Raw genomic sequence first — 22770 nt, forward strand, 5'->3', positions numbered from 1 at the left:
AATGATTGTGTGAGTGTTGATGACTTATTTCTTACATTCGAGAGAAGTGGAATAGGTTCGATAAGGTGTAAATCAACATAGGGTCCAATAGGGGATAGAGATATACCCTTATGCTTTATGGAATTCTCTAATTGTTCACAAAACCACATGCATTCTTGTATATTTGCATCATCCATAGAGATATAGGCTGGTGGTGTGCAAGAATAGGTCTAATATATATCGAGAGAATATGTTGGATAGATTTAGGAACATTGAATTGGGAAATTTCCATCGGGCCATTGATTTTATGAAATTAGGGTTTTTATAGCTTGAATTGGAGATTCGTGATCCTAATGACTTTATTTTGATTCATTTCCATAAATTAGCTTTTGAATTTGCATAATTTCATTTACTCGAGTGTTTGAGTCGTTTAATTAGAGAAATTTCGAGATTAGGGTTCCTAATTGAGAAATTATGGTTTTTAATTGAAATTAGGGCCTTTTGCATTTGGACCATATTTTCACTCAATTAGACTCGGTTAAGGCTAGATTATATAGAATTGAACTACTCAATCTCTGTGGGACGATATTCTGACTTTTAAAAATCCACTTTATTACTTGTCACGATCCGTACAGTTGCGGTAGTTTTAAATCGAAAGAATTATTTCGTAAACAGTTCCCAAGTCCAAGTATAGTCATTTATGTAATGCGAGGACTTTGATGAAGTAAAGCCACCCAGTTAAGTTGAAAGAATTTTTTTGAAATTTTTGTAGGCTGAATTCTGGTGAGGAAGCCGAGGTGGTTGAGAAACCGAACCTGCGAGCCTTGATTGGTTGAATTCTGATGAGGGAACCGAGGTGGTTGAGAAACCGAACCTGCGAGGTTTGATGACTGAAATGTGATGAGGAAGTCGAGATGGTTGAAAAACTGAACCTACGAGGCTTAATGGCTAATTTCTGATGAGAAAGCCGAGATGGCTGCAAAATCGAACCTGCGAGGCTTGTGGAGGCTGGCTCATTGGTAATGATTGTTCCTCGACAATTATGCCAATGATTTGATGTTTTACGCATATTTTCAAGGAAAGGTGGCTGGACCGTTCAACTTTCAAGGCATCTGCTGCCGTCGAATTAAAGTCGTAATTACGAGCACAGCAGGAGCTTCTAGAAGCAAACGTGTTTGGGGAGGTGCGTGGAGGACACGCTTGAATTTGAAGTGTAGGTTTGAAAAACTATTTGAATTCTACGCCTCGGATTTGATTTGGAATGAATGATCCAAATTCAATGAGCTTTGACCAGACGGATGGCGTCCTGACCCTTTATAAAAGGCGAGGGACCCCCATTTTTCTGAATTTTCAATCTTTGCAATCTGATTTCTTCTTCAAAAGCTCAAGTTTTTCGACGTCCAAACAGTTGATCTCCTCGTTTTTCGGCGTTACTCCGTTCGCGTAGTCATTTCTTATAGGTATTTTCACAGAAAATCCCTTTTATTGAGTTCATCCTTTTCTGATATGGAGTCCACCTCGATTAAGAAATTAGTAACTGTTGCGTCATTCGATGATGGGACGAGTCACAGAGGGGACCTCGAGGTTGAGCAATATGCTATGACCGAGGGGCCAGTAGATTACAGTGAGGAGTGAGGGTCCAGAGTGCCTTCAAATATGACATTAAAGAAGCTGGGGAGATCAAGGAGAGGTATTGTGTACCTCATTATGTCGAAATGTTGGTGCTCGAGGCTCATGAACACCCCTGATATCCGAGGCCTGGATGCGTGGCGGTGAGTAAATACCTATTTAAGGCAGGTATGCGTCTTCCTTTGCACCCCTTCTTTAGTGCGATGTTAAGGAACTTTATGTTGTCGCCGAAAGGGACTTTATGTTATCGACTACGTAGGTTCTACCAAATGAGTGGAGGCAGTTGGTTGGCTCGTACTTCCTATGGAAGGAAGTTTCACTTGGGGAGGACATGCTTCCCCACGTCTTCATGACCCTATTCCAGCCTAGGGTGATAGGTAAGGAGTCAAGGGGGTGGTATTACTTAACTCATTGGGGGGCTTACGTACTATTTGTGGTGGGGCTACCTTCTTCCATCAAGGGATAGAAGGAATCGTGGTTCTGGGTGAGGGGCAGGTGGCAGGCAGTGGAGCAGGACACAACCTTGGCTTGCAAAGTACCGACCCAGTACTACGAAGCTCGTGAGTCTCCCAGCCTACGAAGTTTACATTCTATATTAAAAATTCTCTTTTTCTAACTGTTGAGGCTTGCTGTGCAGATAGTAGTACGAGGTTCGAGTTGAGCAAGGAGGGGTTTGAAGTGATAGAGGACATTTACAAGAGACCTCTGAAACTTTAGCACTTCGACCACCTCATCGACCGAAGCCGCTACTTCATTGACTTTGAATTGATGGCCTCCAAAGGTAGAGGCCTGTATACTTGTGTATTTCTTTCTTTTTGTTTCGATGCTGATGTACTGACATGCTTTGCAGACAAGTTCAAGAGGAGGGAGTAACCTGTCCCAGACATGGCCTCTATCTTTAGGGCCACATCCAATGTGACGGCGAGGCCTTTGAAGTCGGGGTCAAGTGGAGCCAAGGAGGTCCGGGGGAGGGTGGAGCACCTCTCCAAAGATAGCAGTTCTAGGGGTGCTGAGGAGGGGTTGGAGAAGGCCAAAGAGCCTCAGGGAAAAGAGAAGGTCCCCGAGGAGCAGAAGAAGAGGAAGTCGGTGCACGTCGCTAGCTCATCTGGGAAGTTCAGGACCTTTATTTCCCATGAAGAAAAGGAAGCTCCTCAGTCAAAGCTCCTAGAGGCCACCTCAAAAGCGGTGAAGATTGAAATGGTGCGGCGCACAGAGGCTAAAGAGGCTGAGGAAGAGGCTGCGAGGAAGGCGGCTGAGAAGATGAAGTTGCCAAGCAGAGGCCCACAAAAGTGCAAGGGAAATCTCCAAACTTCCTTGCTAGGAGGGAGGAGGTCCTGGCCTCGGTGTTGGTGGAGGCTTTGCCAGCCGAGATCCAAAGCACTACTGAGAGCTTCTACAAATTTTGGACGGACCGGTAGCAGTTGCACACCTCTTCTTGTGAGGCGGTGGACTTGACAAGAGCCCTTGTGAGTCAAAGTGTGAGGACCTCTGGCCTCGCATTGGAGTGTAGGGAGGCCCTAACTGATTTTCAGACGAGGACCCTACCTTCGGAGAAGAAGGTGACCTCCCTCGCAGAGGAGCTGAAGAAGGCTAGGGCCGAGGCAGAGGAAGCGAGGGCCCAAAAAATCGAAGACGCGGCCAAGTTGGAGTCTGCTTTAGCTCAGATCGAGGCCTTGAAAAAGGAGGTCTATGAGTCCCAGTGCGAGGTGGCTTCCCTTACTAAGAAAGTGGAAGTTTCCAATGACCACCAAAAGGTGACTGCTGAGGCTTTGGAGAAGACCAATTTGGAGTTGGCTGGGGCCTAAGACGACTACAAGTTCTTGGAGGGCCAAATAAAGTTGTATATGGATCAATTGGCCAAGGCAAAGAAGGAGGCCAATGTGGCGAGGAAGAGGCAGTCAAGGACTACATTGCCAATTTCCACAACACTGAGAAGTGCAAGGGCTTCAACATCTACTGGAGAAATTATGCTTATGCCAAAATGATGGAGAGGGCTGAGGAACTCTATCCAAATTAAGACCTGTCATAGCTAAGGTCAGATTTTGTGGATGAAGTGCCTCAGATCCCAGCTGATGAAGCGGTTGGGGATGAAGTAGCAGAGGTAGAAGAAGGGAGTTCTGATGCTCAGGCTGCGAAGGCTCCTATGCCGAGGCACCTCCACCATCATTAGAGGCTTACGATAGTTTACTTTTCAATTAAATTCGATGTACTGGCCTCAGGCCCTCCTTTTGTAACTGATTGAAAATCAATACAATCTCTTTCATTCAATGTTGTTCTTCTTCCAAGTGCATTGGCTCGTTAAGTAATTGAACTTAAGATTGATTGAAGAATTAAATAACGTTGACTTGATATCCCAACTCCAATCACTTAAGCAAGTAAATTGTACTTAAACCACACGAACCATGATTGATATTGGACTTAAGCAAGTAAATTGTACTTAAGCTTAATAACTATAACCTGAATAGATCCTAAGACTAGACCGTCTTTCAGCTGAACTGAGAACATTGCTAGGTTTGATTGAAAAGGTAGTCACGTGAAGCTCGTAGTGGTTCAGCCTTGTGAATCAATGGGTAAAGAAGTTCGATCCTCTTTGAGGCCTCTCTCCCTGGCTTTCAGCCTCGTTAAAGGGAGGCAAGTTGCGTGAGCCTCGGAGTTCAAGCGAGGTGACCCAAAGAAGGGACGCGGACCTCTTCTCTGAGGTGACGATGCTTCCCAACATGGTGGATAGTTCATCCATGTTAAGGCTTCTCTCAGTGGCGTTCAGCCTTGTCAAAGGGAGGCAAGTGGCGTGCGTCTCGAAGTTCAAGCAAGGTGGCCCAGGTGGGACGCTGACCTCTCCTCCAAGATGACGACGCTTCCCAACATGGTGGATAGTTTAGCCATGTTGAGGCTTCTCCCAATGGCGTTCAGCCTCGTCAAAGGGAGGCAAGTGGGCGTGTGCCTTGGAGTTCAAGTGAGGTGGCCCAGAGATAGGATGCTGACCTCTCCTCCGAGGTGATGACGCTTCCCAACATGGTGGATGGTTCAGCCATGTTGAAGATTCTTCCAATGGCGTTCAGTCTCGCCAAAGGGAGGCAAGTGGGCGTGCGTCTCGGAGTTCAAGTGAGGTGGCCCAGAGATGGGACGCTGACCTCTCCTCCGAGGTGACGACACTTCCCAACATGGTGGATGGTTCAGCAATGTTAAGGCTTCTCCCAATGGCGTTCAGCCTTGCAAAAGGGAGGTAAGTGGGCGTGCGCCTTGGAGTTTAAGTGAGGTGGCCCAGAGATGGAATGTTGGCCTCTCCTCCGAGGTGACGACGCTTCCCAATATGGTGGATGATTCGGCCATGTTGAGGCTTCTCCCAATGGCATTCAACCTCACCAAAGGGAGGTAAGTAGGCGTGCGCCTCGGAGTTTAAGCGAGGTGGCCCAAAGATGGGACGCTGACCTCTCCTTCGAGGTGACGACGCTTTGCAACATGGTGGAAGGTTCACCATGTTGAGGCTTCTCCCAATGGTGTTTATCCTCACCAAAGGGAGGCAAGTGGTCGTGTGCTTCGGAGTTCAAGCAAGGTGGCCTAGAGATAGGACGCTGACCTCTCTTCCAAGGTGACGAAGCTTTCCAACATGGTGGATGGTTCAGCCATGTTGTGGCTTCTCCCAATGGCGTTCAGCCTCGCCAAAGGGAGACAAGTGGGCATGTGCCTCGGAGTTCAAGTGAGGTGGCCCAGAGATGGGACGTTGACCTTTCCTCCGAGGTGAAGACGTAGTGCGACACTTGAATTCAATCATGGACAATTTTATTGAATCATGGAAATGTTACATGAGCTGGGAAAGATCATCCAGCAAGGTAGTACATTAATTGATAATAGATTCGGAGGTGCTCAATGTTCCATGAATGGGGTTGTGCCTTGCCATCCATGTCTTCAATCTAGTATGTCCCAGGTCGGATATCCTCTTTGATTCTATATGGGCCTTCCCAATTCGGGCCCAAGGTACCGGTGCCTGATTCCTTGGAGGAGAGGAAGACTCTCTTAAGGACCAGGTCGTTGATTCGAAATGACCTCTTCTTCACCTTTGCGTTGAAGTACTTCGTCATCTTTCTTTGATATGTGGCAAGCTTCAGCTGGGCGTCATCTCTTCTTTCCTCAATAAAGTAGAGGTCGCACCTTCGAAGCTCGTCGTTTGTTATTTCACTAAAGTGCTGACGTCATGGAAATGGAAGTCCAACCTTAACGGGGCTCATCACATTAGTTCCATATGCCATGAAGAAAGGTGGTTCCCCTATGGGGGTCCTCGTAGTGGTTCGGATTTCCCAAAGCACTTGTGGTAGCTCATCCACCCGGCCCCTTTTGACACATCAAGCTTTCTTTTCAGGATGTATTTGATGGTCTTGTTCAAAGTCTCAACTTGACCATTTGCTTACGGGTGGTGAGGTGTAGAGAAGTGCTTCTTGATGCCAAGTTCTTCACACAGACTTCTGATCTTCTTGTTGTCGAACTATTTACCATTGTCTGAGACGATCGAGTAGGGAATCCCAAATTGGCATATAATGTTCTTCCACAAAAACTTGGAAGTGTTTGCTTCTATGATTTTTGCCAGTGGTTCAGCCTCAACCCACTTCGTGAAGTAATCAATGGCTACAATTGCAAAGCTCGCGCCTCCTCTGCCTTTCGGTAGAGGACCTATGAGGTCTACACCCCACTTCGAGAAAGGCTAGGGGCTGGAGACTTTGGTCAAATCTTGCGATGGTTGTCTTTGGATAGGAGAGAATCGTTGGCATTTGTCACATTTTCGTACAAACTGGAGGGCATCCCTTTTCAACCTTTTCAAGGTAGGCCAATAGTACCCCTGTCTTAGTATTTTTTGCGCCAAAGATAGACCTCCAGAGTGGTTGCCGTAAACACCCTCGTGGAGTTCCCTTTAGATATAGGTAGCCTTTTCTCCTCCCACGCATCGAAGGAGTGGAGAGGAGAAGCTCCTCTTGTAGAGTACATCATCAATGAAGAGGAAATGAGTTGACCTTCTCCTTAGCTTGTAAGCTTCATGCTTATTAGTGGGAAGTACCTGGTCCTTTAGGTAGGCTACAATGGGCAGCATCTAGGTAGGAGTCCCAGCCACCCACATTACATTGGGGGCCTCGGTTGATGGTATGAGGAGGTGCTCTATTGGGACTACTGTGAGTAGTTTGGAGTCCTTGCTACTTCCGAATTTGGAGAGTGCATCCGCATGTACATTTTCAACGCAAGGGATCTGGATCAACTCAAACTTTTCAAAGGATGGGATGAGATTTATCACCTTTTTCAAGTAGGAGGCCATGGTTTTGTCTCTACCTGAAAAGTTGTCGTTCACCTGGCTAACGACCAGCTGGGAGTCACTACTGATAAGTAGCCTCTTCACTTGCACTTCTCTGGCTAATCTGAGGCCCGCAAGAAGTGCCTCATATTCTGCCACATTGTTGGTGGCCTTGAACTCGAACCTCACAGCTGAGTTTAACTTGTGACTTTTCGAGCTGATGAAGGCAACTCCGACACCTGAGCCGGTATCCCCAGTCGATCCATCCATGAATAAGTTCCACGTAGGGAGCTCGGCATGTTCCATGATTTCATCCACCTTGGGTAAATTGGCAAATTCTGTTACAAAATCAGCTAAGGCTTGGCCCTTGATGACTGTCCTAGCCTTGAATATGAGGTCAAATTCACTTAGCTCCACCGCTCATTTCAATAATCTTCCTGAGACATCAGGCTTTTGAAGTACCTACCTCAAGGAAAAAAGTTTGTTAGCACATGTATGGTGTGGGCTTGGAAATAGGGTCTCAATTTCCTGGAAGCCGTGATCAAGGCCAAAGCGAGCTTTTCCATATTGGGGTAACGAGTTTTCGGTGATATGAGTGCTTTATTTATATAGTATATGGGGAATTGGGTGGTCCCTTCTTCTCGAATTAGAATCGCACTGATGGCCTCATTGGAGACGGCCAAATACAGCTGAAGAATCTTGTCGGGCTTCAGTTTGGAGAGGATGGGGGCCTATCTTAGGTGCCTTTTCAGGCCCTGGAAGGCCTCTTCACATTCCTCGGTCTATTAGAACTTCTTCCCAGCTTTCAACACTTTGAAAAATGGGAGGCATTTGTCTGTAACTTTGGAGACGAAGTGACTAAGTGCGACCACTCGCCCAGTCAAGTTTTGTACCTATTTGGCTTTTGGGGAGACCTCATCTTGCATAGGGCTTAATCTTCTCAGGGTTTGCTACAATTTTGCGTTGGTTGACCATGTATTCTAAGAATTTTTCGGAAGCAACCCCGAAAGCACACTTGAGGGGGTTGAGCCTCATCCTATACCTTCTCAAGATTTGGAAGGTGTTGTTGAGGTACGTTACGTGGCCCCCAGCTTCCAAACTTTTCATAAGCATGTCATCTACGTAGACCTTCATTATCTTGCCAATGAGGTCCACAAACATTTTGTTGACAAGCCTTTAATATTTAGCTCCGATGTTTTTCAACCCGAAAGGCATCATCTTATAATAGTAAAGGCCTCTGTCTATGATAAAAGAGGTGTGTTCCTCATCGGTCGAGTGCATGGGAATTTGGTTGTAGCCGGAGTATGTGTCCATGAAGCTTAACAACTCGTGCCAGCCGTGGAGTCTACCAGTTGGTCAATCCTTGGGAGTAGAAAGCTGTCCTTCGGGCAAGCTTTGTTGATGTTAGTGAAATCAATGCATACCCCCCATTTTTTTGTTGTGTTTCTTCACTAAAACTGAGTTGGAGATCCACCTCGAATAGGTGGCCTCCCTGATAAAGTCATACCTCTCAGGGTTGAGGGCTCTTCTCTTTTGTCTGTGCGGGACAATCTTAAGATCAATTTTCAAGTGGTGGCAACTGACCTTGAGGTCTATGCCTACCATGTCATCATGCCTCCAAGTAAAGACATCAAGGTTCCTACTTAGGAAATTCTTGATCTTTTCTTTCAAAATGTTGGACAAGCCTTTGCCTACTTTCAACAATTTGGATGGGTCTCGGGGGTCCACCGAGAAGCTCTCAAGTTTCTCAACTGGGGATGCTTGAGGTTTGTGTTCAATTATGCGGGGGTCAATCTCATCGATGACCAATACTTCCGGAGTTAGTGGTACGTTGATCATTTCCACATCTTCTGATTCGGAGGGAGCATCACTTGGGATATCAGCCATGTCTGTGTCAGCGATAATCACATGGACGTCTCGGGGCTCTACCTTTCTGATGGAGCTTAGATAACACTCTCTTGAGCCTCTTTGGTAGCCTCTCACTGTTGCCACCCCATTTTTCGTTGGGAATTTCATGCATAGGTGGTGGATGGAGGTGACGACTCCCAATTTCTTTAGAGCTGGCCTACCCAATACTTCGTGGTAGGTCGATCGACTGTTAACAATGAGGAACTCCATGAAATTCATTATAGTTTGGGGAGACTCCCCCATCTCCACTACAAGGGTGATCTTTCCTCTCGGAGTGATGCTATCTCCGATAAATCCGTACAAAGGAGTAGAGGTGGGCATCAACTCGTGGTCCAGTATCATCTTGTCGAAGGTGGACCCTAATAGAACGTTGACAGAGCTATCGTTGTCAACTAACATTTGTTCGACCCATTTCGGGCTATGACCGCTCTCACGACAAGTGCATCGCAGTGGGGGTAGTGAACTCCTTCAGCATCCTCCTAGGTGAAGACAATAGGTGGAACTTGTTTCCTCTGGGAGCTGTGGTTCACAATATAGCTGGTTAGCGTGGGTGCTTAGCCTCACGGGCGTAACTCCTTTTAGCATTCCTTGTTTCACCGCCCACATATGGGCCTCCAAATATGGTATCCACTTCGTGGATAGGGGCCTCATCTTGAGTTTGCCGATTTCTTCGGTGCCTGCGCCCTTCCCTGGGCCTCTCTGCATCGTGTACCCTTCGTTGCAGAGAAACATCTATTTGACGGAGAGTGGCCTCTTCATGCCCAGGTCGATTGTCATACCTAGGTGGGGGCCTGTTCGCCTGGGGCAATTCATTTCTATCCCTAGGGGTTCTTATCGGGTACGGTGAGCATATCTTGACAATTTGCTGTGTCGTGGCCATAGGACCGGTGGTATATGCAGTATCCGGGAGGTTTGGATTTGAACTATTTCTAGGTCCCGAACCATGGTCGCGGCCTCTCCCCCTACGGAGTTCCCATATGCTGGGTATCGGTGACTGGGTTGATATCCTCATATGCCAAGGTAGGAACTACGTTCAGAGTGGTGGTAGCGAGTGGTGCTTCTTAGAACTCTCATTACCGGCTTGGTTCATTTGGTAATCCATCAAGTGAGAGATCGGTCCTCTAGCACGCTGTCTTTGCGGAGGTGAGAGGCCTTTACTTGCCCTGTTCCTATGCTCAATCAATTCTTCATTGATGATCTCCCGTTTCATCATCTCGAGTAGAGCGTCATAGGTGGTGGGGTCTTGATTTTGCATGTTCATCCAAAACAGGGTGTTCATGTTCAGGCCTCCTCTCAGTGCAGATAACGCTTCACGGTCGGTGACTTGCACATAGTACGTCATCTCATCAGTGAAGCGTGATAGGAAGCTCTTCAGGAACTCCCCACGTGCCTGTCTCATATCTTGGAGACGTTGGATGGGAGTCTCTCCCTCTTTGCTCACAGCGAACCTCTTCAAGAAGGTGGTCTTGACTTTGGGCCAACTTCTAATGCTCCCAGGTGGTAACATACTATACCAAATTTCAGCTGCTTCGCTAAGTGTTAAGTAAAAATCTCTGCATTTCACAGCTGGGGTGGCGTCCCTTAGGCTCATGTGAGTTTTGTTAGCATTCAGGTGCTTCTCTGGTCGCCTCTTTTGTCATACTTTGGTATCTTGGGCATAATGTGGTAGTTCGGGACCTAGGCACTCCTTAGTTCCCTTGAGAATGGCAGGTTTTCATCATCATCGTCCAAGTCATAGGACCTTTGCTCCTCATCTGAATCGTTTTCATCAGTCTCATACCTTGGTAGTTCGTAAGAGGTGTCGAGACGATTCATAGTCTCCTCTTCCCTCCTTTGGAGCCGATTTCTAGGCAGTGCAGCACGGGGGGCATTTTCATGCATTTCTTCCGACTGTTAAGGCATTGGAGGTGGGGGCTGTGGCCTTGTCCAAGGCTCGCAAGGCTATTGTTGCCTAGGCCTCAGTTATGCAGGGCTGATTCTATCAAATACACTACCTAACCTCCTATGTTTTCGCACTTGCTCATATAGAGGTGGGAAGTTATCATGGTTCAAAGGGACCTCGATGGGTCGCCCAGAAGCGTAGTTGGAAGAAACATCAACTTTCACTTCCCTTTCAAATGGGCTTCTACCTTGGCTATAGTCCGGCAAGGCAACCCTCTGACTTTGAACTTTATCTTCTTGTCAGTAGTGCCCTTGGGAGGCGTATGGAGGAATAGGGAAGCCTCCCTGGCCTTGCATTTGGGCCATGAGTTCCCTCATAGCCATGTTCTGGCTAGCAATGTCCCTCATGTTGGCTGCCATGGTGGCCATTTCTCTTGATAGTCGGGCTATCACTCGCATTCCACCTCTTCTATGGCGGTGGTGGAGTCGGTGCCGAGCTGCTGGGGCAGCTGCTGGAGGGGGCACACCTATGTTTTCTCTTACCCTCTTGGGGTGTATCTTCGTTTGAACTCATTTTCTTTGTTTGACCTTCCGATTTTTGTTAAGTTGTGGAGCTTTCTCTTGTTCTTTTTCAAGAACAAATCTTTTTTCAAGGGGGATGTCCAAATGTTCCTCTTCAATAAGCTTTCACCACAAGGTTGTTCGTGTTTATTGTATGGATTCTCACAGATGGCGCCAATCTGTTGACCCCAAAAAATGTTGTCAACAGATGTCGGACCCACCCACGCACACGTGAGCAAAAGTCCAACACGCTAAGACACGTGGACGGTCTAAAACAGACTAATCAAGGGTATGGGAGTAGCTCAACGGTGCGGGACGAGAACGTTCGAAATTTGACGGGATGTTCATAGATCGATTGTACAATAATTACCAATCAATGTTCGCAAATGTGTATCTTAATATGTATGAACTCGTTCGTGTTGCAAGATAATAAGAAAGAGAGAGTTGAGTAAGTATGGTTTCTTGTATTGATTCTTGCATTAGCCTTTGTATGGGGTACATGGGGGAGTATTTATAGTGTCACAAGTTAGATCGTGACCTTTGGTTTTGGGGTACACGTGGCCTCATCCGGTTAATTTACATGTCAAATTATAGGCATCAAGTGCACCTAGCCTGCTATACATTTATTGATTGGCAGAGCCGCCTCTACTAGTGACAAGACTTAACATTTACACTCATGAAAAACGTCCTATCAATCATTTCAAGTAAGATCTTTGTGTAGAGGATCTCTTGGTAGAAGTGTCTATGGAAGATGCTGCTTTGTGATTCGAAGGCTGCTACCTCGACTACAGAGCTTCGGCCAACAGGGCCTCGTCTACCTTCAAAGGGCCTCAGCATATGGGCTTCGCAAGCTCCTCAAGAGGCAATGATAGATGGGCCTCGGTTTGTGTGGACCTCGATTTGTGTGCCACGTGGTTCGACATGAGTTGGCTGTGGGCCCTGGTGGGTTGCCCAAGTATGCAAACACGTAACAATCTCATAGGCTCCTCTCTGTAAGTTAAATAACATCTTATCTTAATTGTATGGTGCTAATGTACCCTAACTTTTACATTCTCCAGGACATTCTCACCAAGGAGATCATTGGGCGTGGCACTAAGAGAGGGGGGCTCTACTATATGGATGATTTTAGTATGGGTCGAGCACATCATATGCAACATTCTCTTGGTACCAAAGAAAAGGAAATATGGCTTTGGCACCATCGATTAGGACATCCATCCTTCACCTACATGAAACACTTGTTCCCGACTTTATTTTCTTAGGTGACATTTTAATTTTCAATGTGAAACTTGCATTTTGGCAAAAAGTCATAGGGTATCTTATCTCTTGAGCTTGAATAAGAAAAGTACTCCTTTTGCATTGATCCACTCCAATGTGTGGGGTCTTTCCCCAGTTACTACTGTATCCGAGTTCAAATGGTTCGCGCTATTTGTTGATAATTATACCTGCATGACTTGGCTCTATTTCCTAAAACATAAAGATGAAGTGTTTGGTGTGTTTAAGGCATTTCATATTATGGTGCAAACACAGTTTTCATCAAAGGTTTAGGTTCTTTTATCAGATAATGGTAGTGAATATATTAATCACCAATTTCGTGAATATTTTCAACAACATGGCATTATTCATGAGACTTCATGCCCCCAGACTCCTCAACAAAACGATGTAGCTGAGCAAAAAAATAAACATGTCCTTGAAACTGCCCGAGCTCTCTTGATTGGTACCCATGTTCCTAATAGGTATTGGGCGAATGCGGTTACTACTATGGTGTATCTCGTAAATTGAATGCCCTCGAAAGTGTTAGGTTTCCAAACACTATTACAAGCCCTCTCTACATATACCACTCTGCCCACAATATTGATGCTTCCACCTCGTGTGTTTGCGTGCGTAGCTTATGTCAATCTCTATAAGAACCAACGAACTAAGCTTGATCCTTGTGCCCGTAGTTGCTTATTTTTGGGCTATGCAGTTTATCAAAAAGGCTGTAGATGCTACTATCCCTCTTCTAATCGCACCTATGTTACCATGGATGTCACCTTTATGGAAAGCGAAACCTTCTTTCCACCCAATTCTCATCTTCAAGGAGAGCTGGACAAGAAGAACCAAATTGGATGAAATTAGATTTGCTAGGCTTATCTGAAGCACATGTAGAATTGATGCAATCAGAATATGTGCCTCTAGCTCCTGAACACCATGAATATTTGCCTCCGATTCCTTTGGCTCCTAAACACTATGAAGCTAATCAAGAAGTTCCTTCGGCTTCTGAACACTATGAAGCTGATCAAGAAACTGCAATTTCTTTCCCCTCTACAGTACCCGAAGGCCCAACTCTTGAGAATGATTCTGAGGTAAACTCCTTTAACACAAATATCATGAAATCTGCTATTGGTTATATATTACCTTATAGGCACAATTGTGGCAAGCCTCCAAGATGTTATTCACCGAACATTGAGGAAATGAGATCAAGATACCCTATTACCAATTATGTCTCCACAAAGGGATTGGCTGAACGTCTCAAGACCTTTATGCATAACATTTCTGTTTGTCATGTCCCAACAAGGGTGGAAAAAGTCTTAGAAGATCCGAAGTGGACTCAAGCAATCAAAGATGAAATGGAAGCATTAGTGAAAAACAAGACATGGAGCCTAGTGCCATTATCAGAAGGAAAGAAAACAGTTGGTTGCAAGTGGGTGTTTTCCATCAAACACAAAGCTGATGGATCTATAGAAAGATACAAGACAAGACTCGTGACAAAAGCTATACTTAGACATATAGTGTAGACTATCAAGAAACTTTCTCTCCCGTAGCCAAATTAAATACTATTATAGTATTGTTATCTATTGCGGCAAACTTAGATTGGCCACTCTACCAGTTTGATGTGGAAAATGTCTTTCTTTATGGTGATCTCAAAGAAGAGGTTTACATGGACATCCCACCATGTTACTCACTGACCATGGAAACTAATGAGGTGTGCAAGTTACAACGAGCCTTATATTAACTAAGGCAGTCGCCGCGGGCATGGTTTGGGCGATTTAGCTTGGTAATGAAGAAGTATGGTTTCCAACAAAGCAATGCAGATCATATTTTATTTCTCAAAAATCGACAGGGTAAGATAATAGCTTTAATTGTCCACGTCGACGATGTGATCATTACAGGAGATGATATTGAAGAAATATCACGACTTCGAAGGCGGTTGGCTAGTGAATTCGAAATGAAAAATCTAGGTGGACTTAAGTATTTTCTAGAAATAGATGTTGCCATATCAAACCAAGGCATCTTTTTGTGCCAAAGAAAATATGTCCTAGATTTATTATGTTAGGTTGGCTTGTTGGAGTGTATAGAATCACAAGCTCGGAATATATCCGGATTAGCAACCAACTGATAAGGAAAGATACCAATGATTGGGAAACTAATTTATATCTCTCATACCCGTCTAAATATTACATATGCCGTGAGTGTAGTAAGTCAATTTATGCATTGTCCAAGTGAGGAATACATGGACGCTGTAATTCAGATACTAAATTATTTGAAGTCATCTCCAGGGAAAGGGCTCATGTTTTCTAAGAATGACCATTTGGGAGTTGAAGGTTATACAGATGCAAACTGGGCTAGGAACATCATGGACCGTAAGTCGACTTCAAGATATTTCACATTTGTTGGTGGAAATCTTGTTACATGGAGAAGTAAAAAACAAAATGTGGTGGCACTCTCTAGTGTAGAAGCAGAATTTTGTGGGGTGGCCAAGGGTCTATGTGAGCTTCTTTGGTTGAAAAACTTGCTAGCTGAGATTGGTTTTGCCCCCAAATCTGAAATGAACCTCTTTTGTGACAATACAGCCGCCATAGATATTGCGCACGATCCAGTTCAGCATGATCGAATGAAGCATGTAGAGGTAGATCGGCACTTCATCAGACATAACCTAGAGACTAAGACAATCCGGTTCCCATTTGTCAAGTTTGAAGACCAACTAGCAGATATACTTACCAAAGCTGTGTCCAAAAAAGATTTCTATAACACACTGGTCCAGTTGCGCGTAACGGATCCATATACATCAACTTGAGGGGAGTGTCAGTGTGAATTGAGGAAAGATTGGAGGAATTATAGAAAATGGGATAGAAAGAAAAAAATTTCCTTACATAGTAGCTTGATTGTAGGAATAAGATTTGTATATACTAGAATAGGAACTCTTCTTCTACCTATAAATTTGTAACACACGGCTGCAAACAATATATAAGAAAATAGATATTATCATTTTCTAACAGAAACAACCTCGAGTTAGAGGCTCATTATCGTATAGCAGGATCTCTATAGGTTTATGTGAGAAACAATGTCTAATCTCTGTTTTTCATTGGCATTAAATCTTTGTATTACTTCAACACAGTTTATTTGGTGCATTTGCTTGGTCTCCTTGTATAATAACTAAAAGTCTAAAAGAAGTCTAATCTTAATATATGCATACTTGTTGACCTTTGTGCTTCACTGGGTATTGCTCACATATTTGATTAGACACTACTTTTTACTTGAAGATCTCCAAGTTGAGAGGTGAACTTTCACCTCTTGGGTTCCCAGATCTGCGACTTCTACACCACTCAAGACTTTTGAATTATGGAAATCAAATTCTATTCACTCTGATGGAGTTTTTGTTCAAATGAGATAATATAATGGATGTGAAAAAGAAACTCAAACCAAAAGATTATGAAAATTTAATTTTGAAGAAAATTTTAGAACTAAAATTTGATCATTGTACGTGAATGTTCTTTAGCCTTCCCTGTATGCATACAGCATTTATTCATCATCTTCGTTCTTCCTCATGGATACTGTTCTTCAAACATCACTTTAAGAGTTCAATATACAAACACAGCAAATTACTATACGGTGTGAGGAACAAGTCTACTAGTCTCCAGACTCGTGGGTATCATCCTGACCCACTTATCAGATTCAGTTTCGCCGTGAGTAATCACCATTGCCAAGCATTCTTTAATTTCCATCACTGCATAAGTCATGGTTGGCCTTTCGATGGCATTGTGAGATACACAAGCCATTGCTAATTCCACAAGCTTCCACACAGAGTCAAGAGAAAAATTGTCTTGTATTCTTGGGTCAAGAAACATCTTAACGTCCCCTTGCGGAAGCATGGAATTCACCCATGGAACTATGTGTGTCGCTTCTTCATTTCCCTTTAATGCTGGACGGCCTGTAATTATCTCCAGAAGGACAACTCCAAAGCTATATACATCACTTTTCTCCGTTAACCTATTTGACGAAGAGTAGCTGCAAGCCAAAGTTTGTTGAAATAAATCACCAATAAACCCTGAAAAGCTAATACTTTCTTGCATTGAATATGTACATATATGACGTAACTGAGGACTCAAAAACTCACTCAGGGTCAAGGTATCCTGGAGTGCCTGCGAGTACTGTTGATATATGGCTACCACCTTCAACAGGGAAAGCTCTTGATAGACCGAAATCAGCTAATTTAGCTTGAAAGTTTTCGTCAAGCAAAATATTAGTCGATTTAATATCTCTGTGAATTATAGGTTGCTTGTTACAACCCACATTTTTATCTAGTCAAAGTCAATAGTGGAATTTTCAAAGTCAAGTCCAATGAGGACTTGTATGAAATAAATCATTTTTATTGGGACTTGATTGACCAAATCATTTTATTTGGGTTTATTTTGCAATTGGCAAAATATGAAGGCTGAATTGGATATATTTAAAAGTTTGGAATTTATATATATACTTTTGGAAGTTTAAGGATTAAAGGTTACTAAAAAGTAAAGTTAAGGGACTTAATTTGCAATTATGGGATTGTGGACAATTAATTCAACCTTTGACCCATTTTTTTCTCATTTTCACACCAAAACACACACACACACACGAAGAGAAGCAGAACCAGCCGAGAAAGAAGAGAAAAAGAGGAAAAGAAAAAGGGAAAAAAGGAAAAGAAAAAGGAAGAAGAAGGGGAAAAAGAAAAGGAAAGGAGGTAAGGTTGATATCTTCAAGTTGGGTTTAATTTTTCCATTTGTCTTAGATGATTAAGTATGGTTTATATTAAAATTTTTAGGGTTTTATCATGTAATAATAAAATGTTAAATTTATGTGATATATGTACGATTTGGAGCTCAAGCTTAGGGATTAATTATGTTTCAATTTTAACAAGGTGTTTAGGCAATGAAAATTTTGGAAACCCTAGAATCCGATTTTGGGGATTTTAATTAATTAATTGTGGAAGTGATTATATAAATGGAATATTTCATTTGGGAGTTGATTTTAAGGAGCAAATGTATATTAGATGGGTGGAAATTATGGTCACTAGTTTCATTACATTGGAAAGAAAAATTAGTTTTAACTTGGGAAGAAGGTTTTGTTGATAAATTAGTTATTAGAAAAGGAATTAGAAAGTGGGATTAGCTCCATTGATCAAAAGAATATTTGGGAATTCATTCGAGCATCGACCAATTTTGGTTAAGTATTATAGAAGTAAATTTTAAAGTTTCTTAATTTAATAGTAGTTGATTAGCCATCTTGTTATGTATTCCAGGTGGTGACGAGGAAGTTGGAAGAGCCTATCGACCAGTTTAGGTTCAGCTTGTGTTATGTGAGTGGATAAATTTAATTATTTTTTTAGAAATAAGTATTTATTTAATTTTGAAGTTACGTATTTTACAAGTTGAGTTGATAGCATGATTTTTTAGAATAAAACGAATTTTATTATCAAATGTTTTTAAAAGTTAAATTCAGTTCAGTTAAATTCTTTCATTGACATATTATTTCAGTATTAATTATTTCAGTATATTCAAAGTTATTTTAAAACCACCAGAAAGTACCCAAGTGATTTTACCCTCGTCTGCACTGGTGTGAATGTGTTTCCACAGTGTATGACTTCATATGGTTATTTTACCCACTCTGCGCTAGTGTGAATGTGTTTCCACAGCGTATGATCAGTATAGTGATTTTACCCGCTCTGCACTATTGTGAATGTGTTTCCATAGTGTATGACCATTTTATAGCTCTGCGCGCGAATTTCAGAATTTCAGAATTTCAGAATTACAGAATTTCAGAATTTAATGACCTTGCTATGTATATCGAGATTAATCGATACACGAGTATGGTTATTCAGGGTACATTTTTGGTGTGATGCTTCAGTATTACATAGCTTATCAGATTTTAGAAATAGATTTTACAGTATTTAGTTGATTCAGTTGAAAGAATGAAGATTTTAATTTAACATATTGTGAAAGGAAATTTTTACTATATACTAGTATTTAGAAAGGTGTTATAAATGATAAAGTATGACCTTTACAAATATCCACTCACTGAGTCGCTAGCTCATATTTTTGTCACCTCATTTCTTATCAGATAGAAGCTGCGTTGAGCCATATCAGAGCCTGTCGTTCGACGAGTTGAGCTTCATCGTGTCCTTGTTTGTATGTCTCATTTTGTTAATCCATACAACATATATTTTGGGGGTTAATGTATTTTGTATCAAAAATGTATTAAGTCTCATACCCATTGCATATTTTGTGTATGTTTTGATATGGTAAATTTCTTTTTCAGTACAATTCCTTGATGAATTAGTATTTTGATGGGCTTGTGTACCCTATTTTAAAGTATGTGTATATGTTTGGGATTTTTGGTTTTATTCTCAGGTGGTTTTAGTCCATTTTTCAGAGGAAACTCTGCCGAAATTTTTATAAAATTATTACAGTCAAAGCATGTCAAGTTTGCCTTGGTGGTGGGTCCGGCATTTAGCTGGTATCTACCATCGGCGCACGACACGTGTCGGATCCATTAGGGTGATCGGGACGGGTCGTGTCATTGCTCGCATCCATGGTGCAGGTAATCTAATCCTGCAGATTTTCGCAAGTGATATTATTTGGAGTTACTCGATTAACATTAGAAATTATGTGAAGAAATAAACATTCATTGGACATAAACCTTGAGCAGCACCGGATGCTATTTGGAGCCTTTCCTCCCAACTTAAAGCATACGAATTACTACCTGCGACCAGCAAAAGATCATTTGGATATGAAGCAACCAATCGAGGAAATATTTTCTCTATTCTAGCTTACGAGAAAAACTGACCTAATCTACCTGAAAGATGCTTTGCCAAATTTCCATTACACATGTATTCGTAGATTATTCCCATGTTGCTGTCCTCGTTACAGTACCCAACAAGAGAAGTTAAGTTTTTGTGATGAATTTTCGTAAGAAGGTTGGCCTGTAAAACATACAATCTATTCAGCTTGCGTGCTAGGATTTTGTTTTACCAATATATTACGTGACATGCTCATGTACACATGGCGGGATAGCGATCAAACCCCTGGCCAAAACCATATTCATCTATTTCTCCCACTCAAATCATATTTCTAGTTTTCTATTTTTAGATAATTGACTTGATCATCGAAGTGCAAATGGTTGCTAGACCTTTTTTTGGGATTGCGAAATTTGCCTCCTAATGTGTCATAGTTTGTAGGTAACGTGTAGGTGGTTGTGGAAGTTGCTGGATCTGTTGACATAGGGATTGCAGATTTTGGGGTTAACAGTTTTTATTATTTCAATGCGCTAGTTAGGTCATGGTGGCAATCCATCAGAAGTTGATGCTTACCTCGGCTCGAAATTCCTTGTAACCTTGGAAAGATGACGGAGAGAGCATCTTCACAGCAACTTGCATGTCACCTACAAAACCATGATAAACTGTGCCAAATCCCCCCTTTCCGATTACTCTCTCGAAGTTATTGGTTATTTGTAGCACCTCGGAGTATGTAAACTCTCTATTCCTTGTCACCAGTACGCTGCCATTTCTGTTGGGGGTAGCATATCCTCTCTGTCTCCCTCTCGCTTGAGACGATAAAAATTGATAAGCATTAATGGACATGGAAAACACCATTTTTTAATCAGTCTTCATTAGGTTTTTCAACAGAGATATTTTAATTTGAAATTGTATATTTCTCCAGTACCTTTCTTTATTCTCTTTTTAACGATCCGAAGGGTAACCAAGACAATTAACAGACCAAATACAGCAGCAAGGACTGATGCTAACACTGGAACTGGAATGAGAATACTATTCATTTTGGCAGATGTTCGAATGGGTGGATCATCAATACTGTACACAACAACAAAATATGCATGACATTATTCCTTTGCAGTAGTTAAATGAATTTTGATATTTTTGTCAATTTCATTTATTTGTCTTTATTTAAACAGAGAGCAAAAATATAGGAGTTTTTTTTCGAAACACTCACATGAGTAACAGTAATCCACTTTTATTCTTCGCCATGAGCTTATCTGAGACTGGCCATGTAAAATTGTTTCCTTTCAAGTTTCTGCATCAGAGAAAAGAATCATGATTGTTTCTTGAGTATATAGGGGAGCCGCAGAATGTCAGTTTCAGGACTCAAAAACTTACAGAACCGTTAGAAAATCAGGTACCCTTCCGATCAAATTGTTGTTTGACAGGTCCCTGAAGTGATAAAGATCTTAAAATCATCAAACAAAAACAAATAATATGCACCTCCATGATCAGCATCAAATTCTTACTTTTCAGATTGACTTACAGAGTTTCAATCCTTTTGAGATTGGACATGGAAGGATCTATTATTCCTTTTAATTGACTTGAAGACAAATTCCTGAGGGAAATTTTGAATTATGTATGTTATTATGCTATAATCACCGATCAGAAATGTGCTAAACACACGTCATAAATATTTGCACATTTATACAAGGATATGATTCTTGGGGAAGTTGAATTGTTATATCTGCACATGAGTCCATCCCATTTAAAATCTTCTGGTTCACATGGATCTCCTTGCCAATTTCTTTTCAATCCATAAGTTGACATGATCTTCAAGATGGCAGTGACTAATATTGCAAAAGAAGAAACACGATCAAAGTCATCAATTAAAGATAAAGTTCCATCAGCAGAGGCATAGAAATTGATAAGGTAGTGAGGACATTTACCATCTGTGTCATCCGTTTCTGATTTCAAGAACACTTTCACTGTATAAAGTTCTATGGCATTCAAGATTGGAGGTTGAGTTGATTTTTCAGATTTTTTTAACTCAAGAGTATAGTTCGAACTAACAGGCACAGGCCATATGCTCCGTTTAGTTAATGCTTGTAGATAAAGTGGAGTCAAGGATTTATTCCAGAACCGATCATTCAGAGCGATGCTAAATTCTCTGGTTTGGTTGGCTGTCAATGGTTGAATCTCAGCAAAATACATGTAGGTATAGAATGAGTCATATGCATTTTCAGGTTTCCAATTAAAGACCAAAGAGTCGTTTGGACTTATTGGTGCCCAGGCAGTGCTCATAACTTCAGATGGTGGCCTGTACCTGCTTGGGGACACAGTCTCTGTAGTATTTATGCACAGACTATTCTGAAAGAAGAAGGGCGTCCAAATGCGATCATAGGGATCATCCCTGTACCTTAACCTGTCAATATTGTTTTCTAGTTACGATTCAATCGAGGAATAAACAGAAATTTTGGCAGTGTAAAAAAAATCACCTTGTCTGTTGCCCATATGTTATTGAGCCACAACGCAATCTTGCATAAAGTTTGAGAGATCCAATTTGAGTAGGAAATAAAGTTTTAGCCAAAGGCCTCAACTCTACCGCTGATATAATAGGTGTTGTAACACCTGTTTTCATCAGGCACACATGAACAAAATCCGACTTAACGATGTGTATAATCTCCTTCGTAATCGAGGTGGAGACACCATCGAAGATTACCGTGTCCCAGAAATTAACTCCAAGGTACAGATCAAATTCCGGTAGCTGACTTTTGTTATCATAATTACCGTACATGAATCGAACCCTTATCAAGTATTTATTACCTTCCCATTTAACAGGCTTTAGGGTGTAGCAGTTCTTAGTTCCTTCAGGGAAGCTTCTGAGAGTCAAGAAGTGCCGATCAAGGTATGTGGTCTTGTATTCAGGCAATATATTCTGGTTAATGCCGCTGTTTATGAATTCTGCATCTGAGGTGTAATATATACCAGTTGTTGCATCGTTATAGTTGGAAACATTCTCTAATCCGCAATCAATGCTTATGTATCCTGCATGAGAGAAGAAGAGGAAGAATAAGAATACGTTCGAGTAATGAATGGAAGTAATACGTGTCGAACATTGAAGTATGAGAAACCTAATGGATGAGTCTGCGTTTGAACCAGAACTGCAACTAGAGCAAAGCCAACGAGAACTTCGACGAGGCAAAATTTCAACATATCCAACACCCTTCTAACGTTTAGCACAACTTCATCCGAACCCATGACAGTTTCACTTTATACATATATCTTGAAGCCCTCTAAATTGAATTTTGGGGGTTTACTTGGGTTTATGGTCCTATAATACTATTAACCTGAAAGTCACACTTTAATAGTCTTTTATGTTTAAATATAAATATTTATTTTGACTGGTAATAATTAAATTTCAAGCAGGCTAAATCTAAGAGCCATCGAAAGTAAGAAGACGATGTTTGATTTTCATATTTGTATTAAAAAACAAATATTCAAAAGAGCATTTTAAGATTAATCCATCCTG

General features: G+C 42.0%; 1 protein-coding gene across 2 annotated transcripts; it reads right to left on the reverse strand.

Moving 5' to 3' along the window:
• Positions 1–15932: 15932 nt before the first annotated feature.
• On the reverse strand, positions 15933–22546 carry LOC111380105 (senescence-induced receptor-like serine/threonine-protein kinase). Of its 2 annotated transcripts, none has more exons than XM_023003574.1 (14): positions 22373–22546; positions 21737–22286; positions 21188–21663; positions 20950–21088; positions 20785–20856; positions 20637–20690; positions 20473–20553; positions 20188–20333; positions 19836–20068; positions 19322–19448; positions 19166–19228; positions 19051–19077; positions 16608–16770; positions 15933–16498 (listed from the first exon to the last, which is right to left on the reverse strand). In XM_023003574.1, exons 1-14 carry the CDS (start codon positions 22497–22499, stop codon positions 16096–16098), a joined length of 2661 nt encoding a protein of 886 aa, XP_022859342.1. In that variant the 5' UTR covers positions 22500–22546; the 3' UTR covers positions 15933–16095. The 2 variants fall into 2 exon arrangements, with proteins under 2 accessions (XP_022859342.1, XP_022859341.1); XM_023003573.1 differs by having other exon boundaries at positions 19313–19448.
• Between the last annotated feature and the right edge of the window lie 224 nt (positions 22547–22770).

This window comes from Olea europaea, unplaced genomic scaffold (assembly GCF_002742605.1).
Source record: "Olea europaea var. sylvestris unplaced genomic scaffold, O_europaea_v1 scaffold2094, whole genome shotgun sequence".
Lineage (NCBI taxonomy): Eukaryota > Viridiplantae > Streptophyta > Magnoliopsida > Lamiales > Oleaceae > Olea > Olea europaea.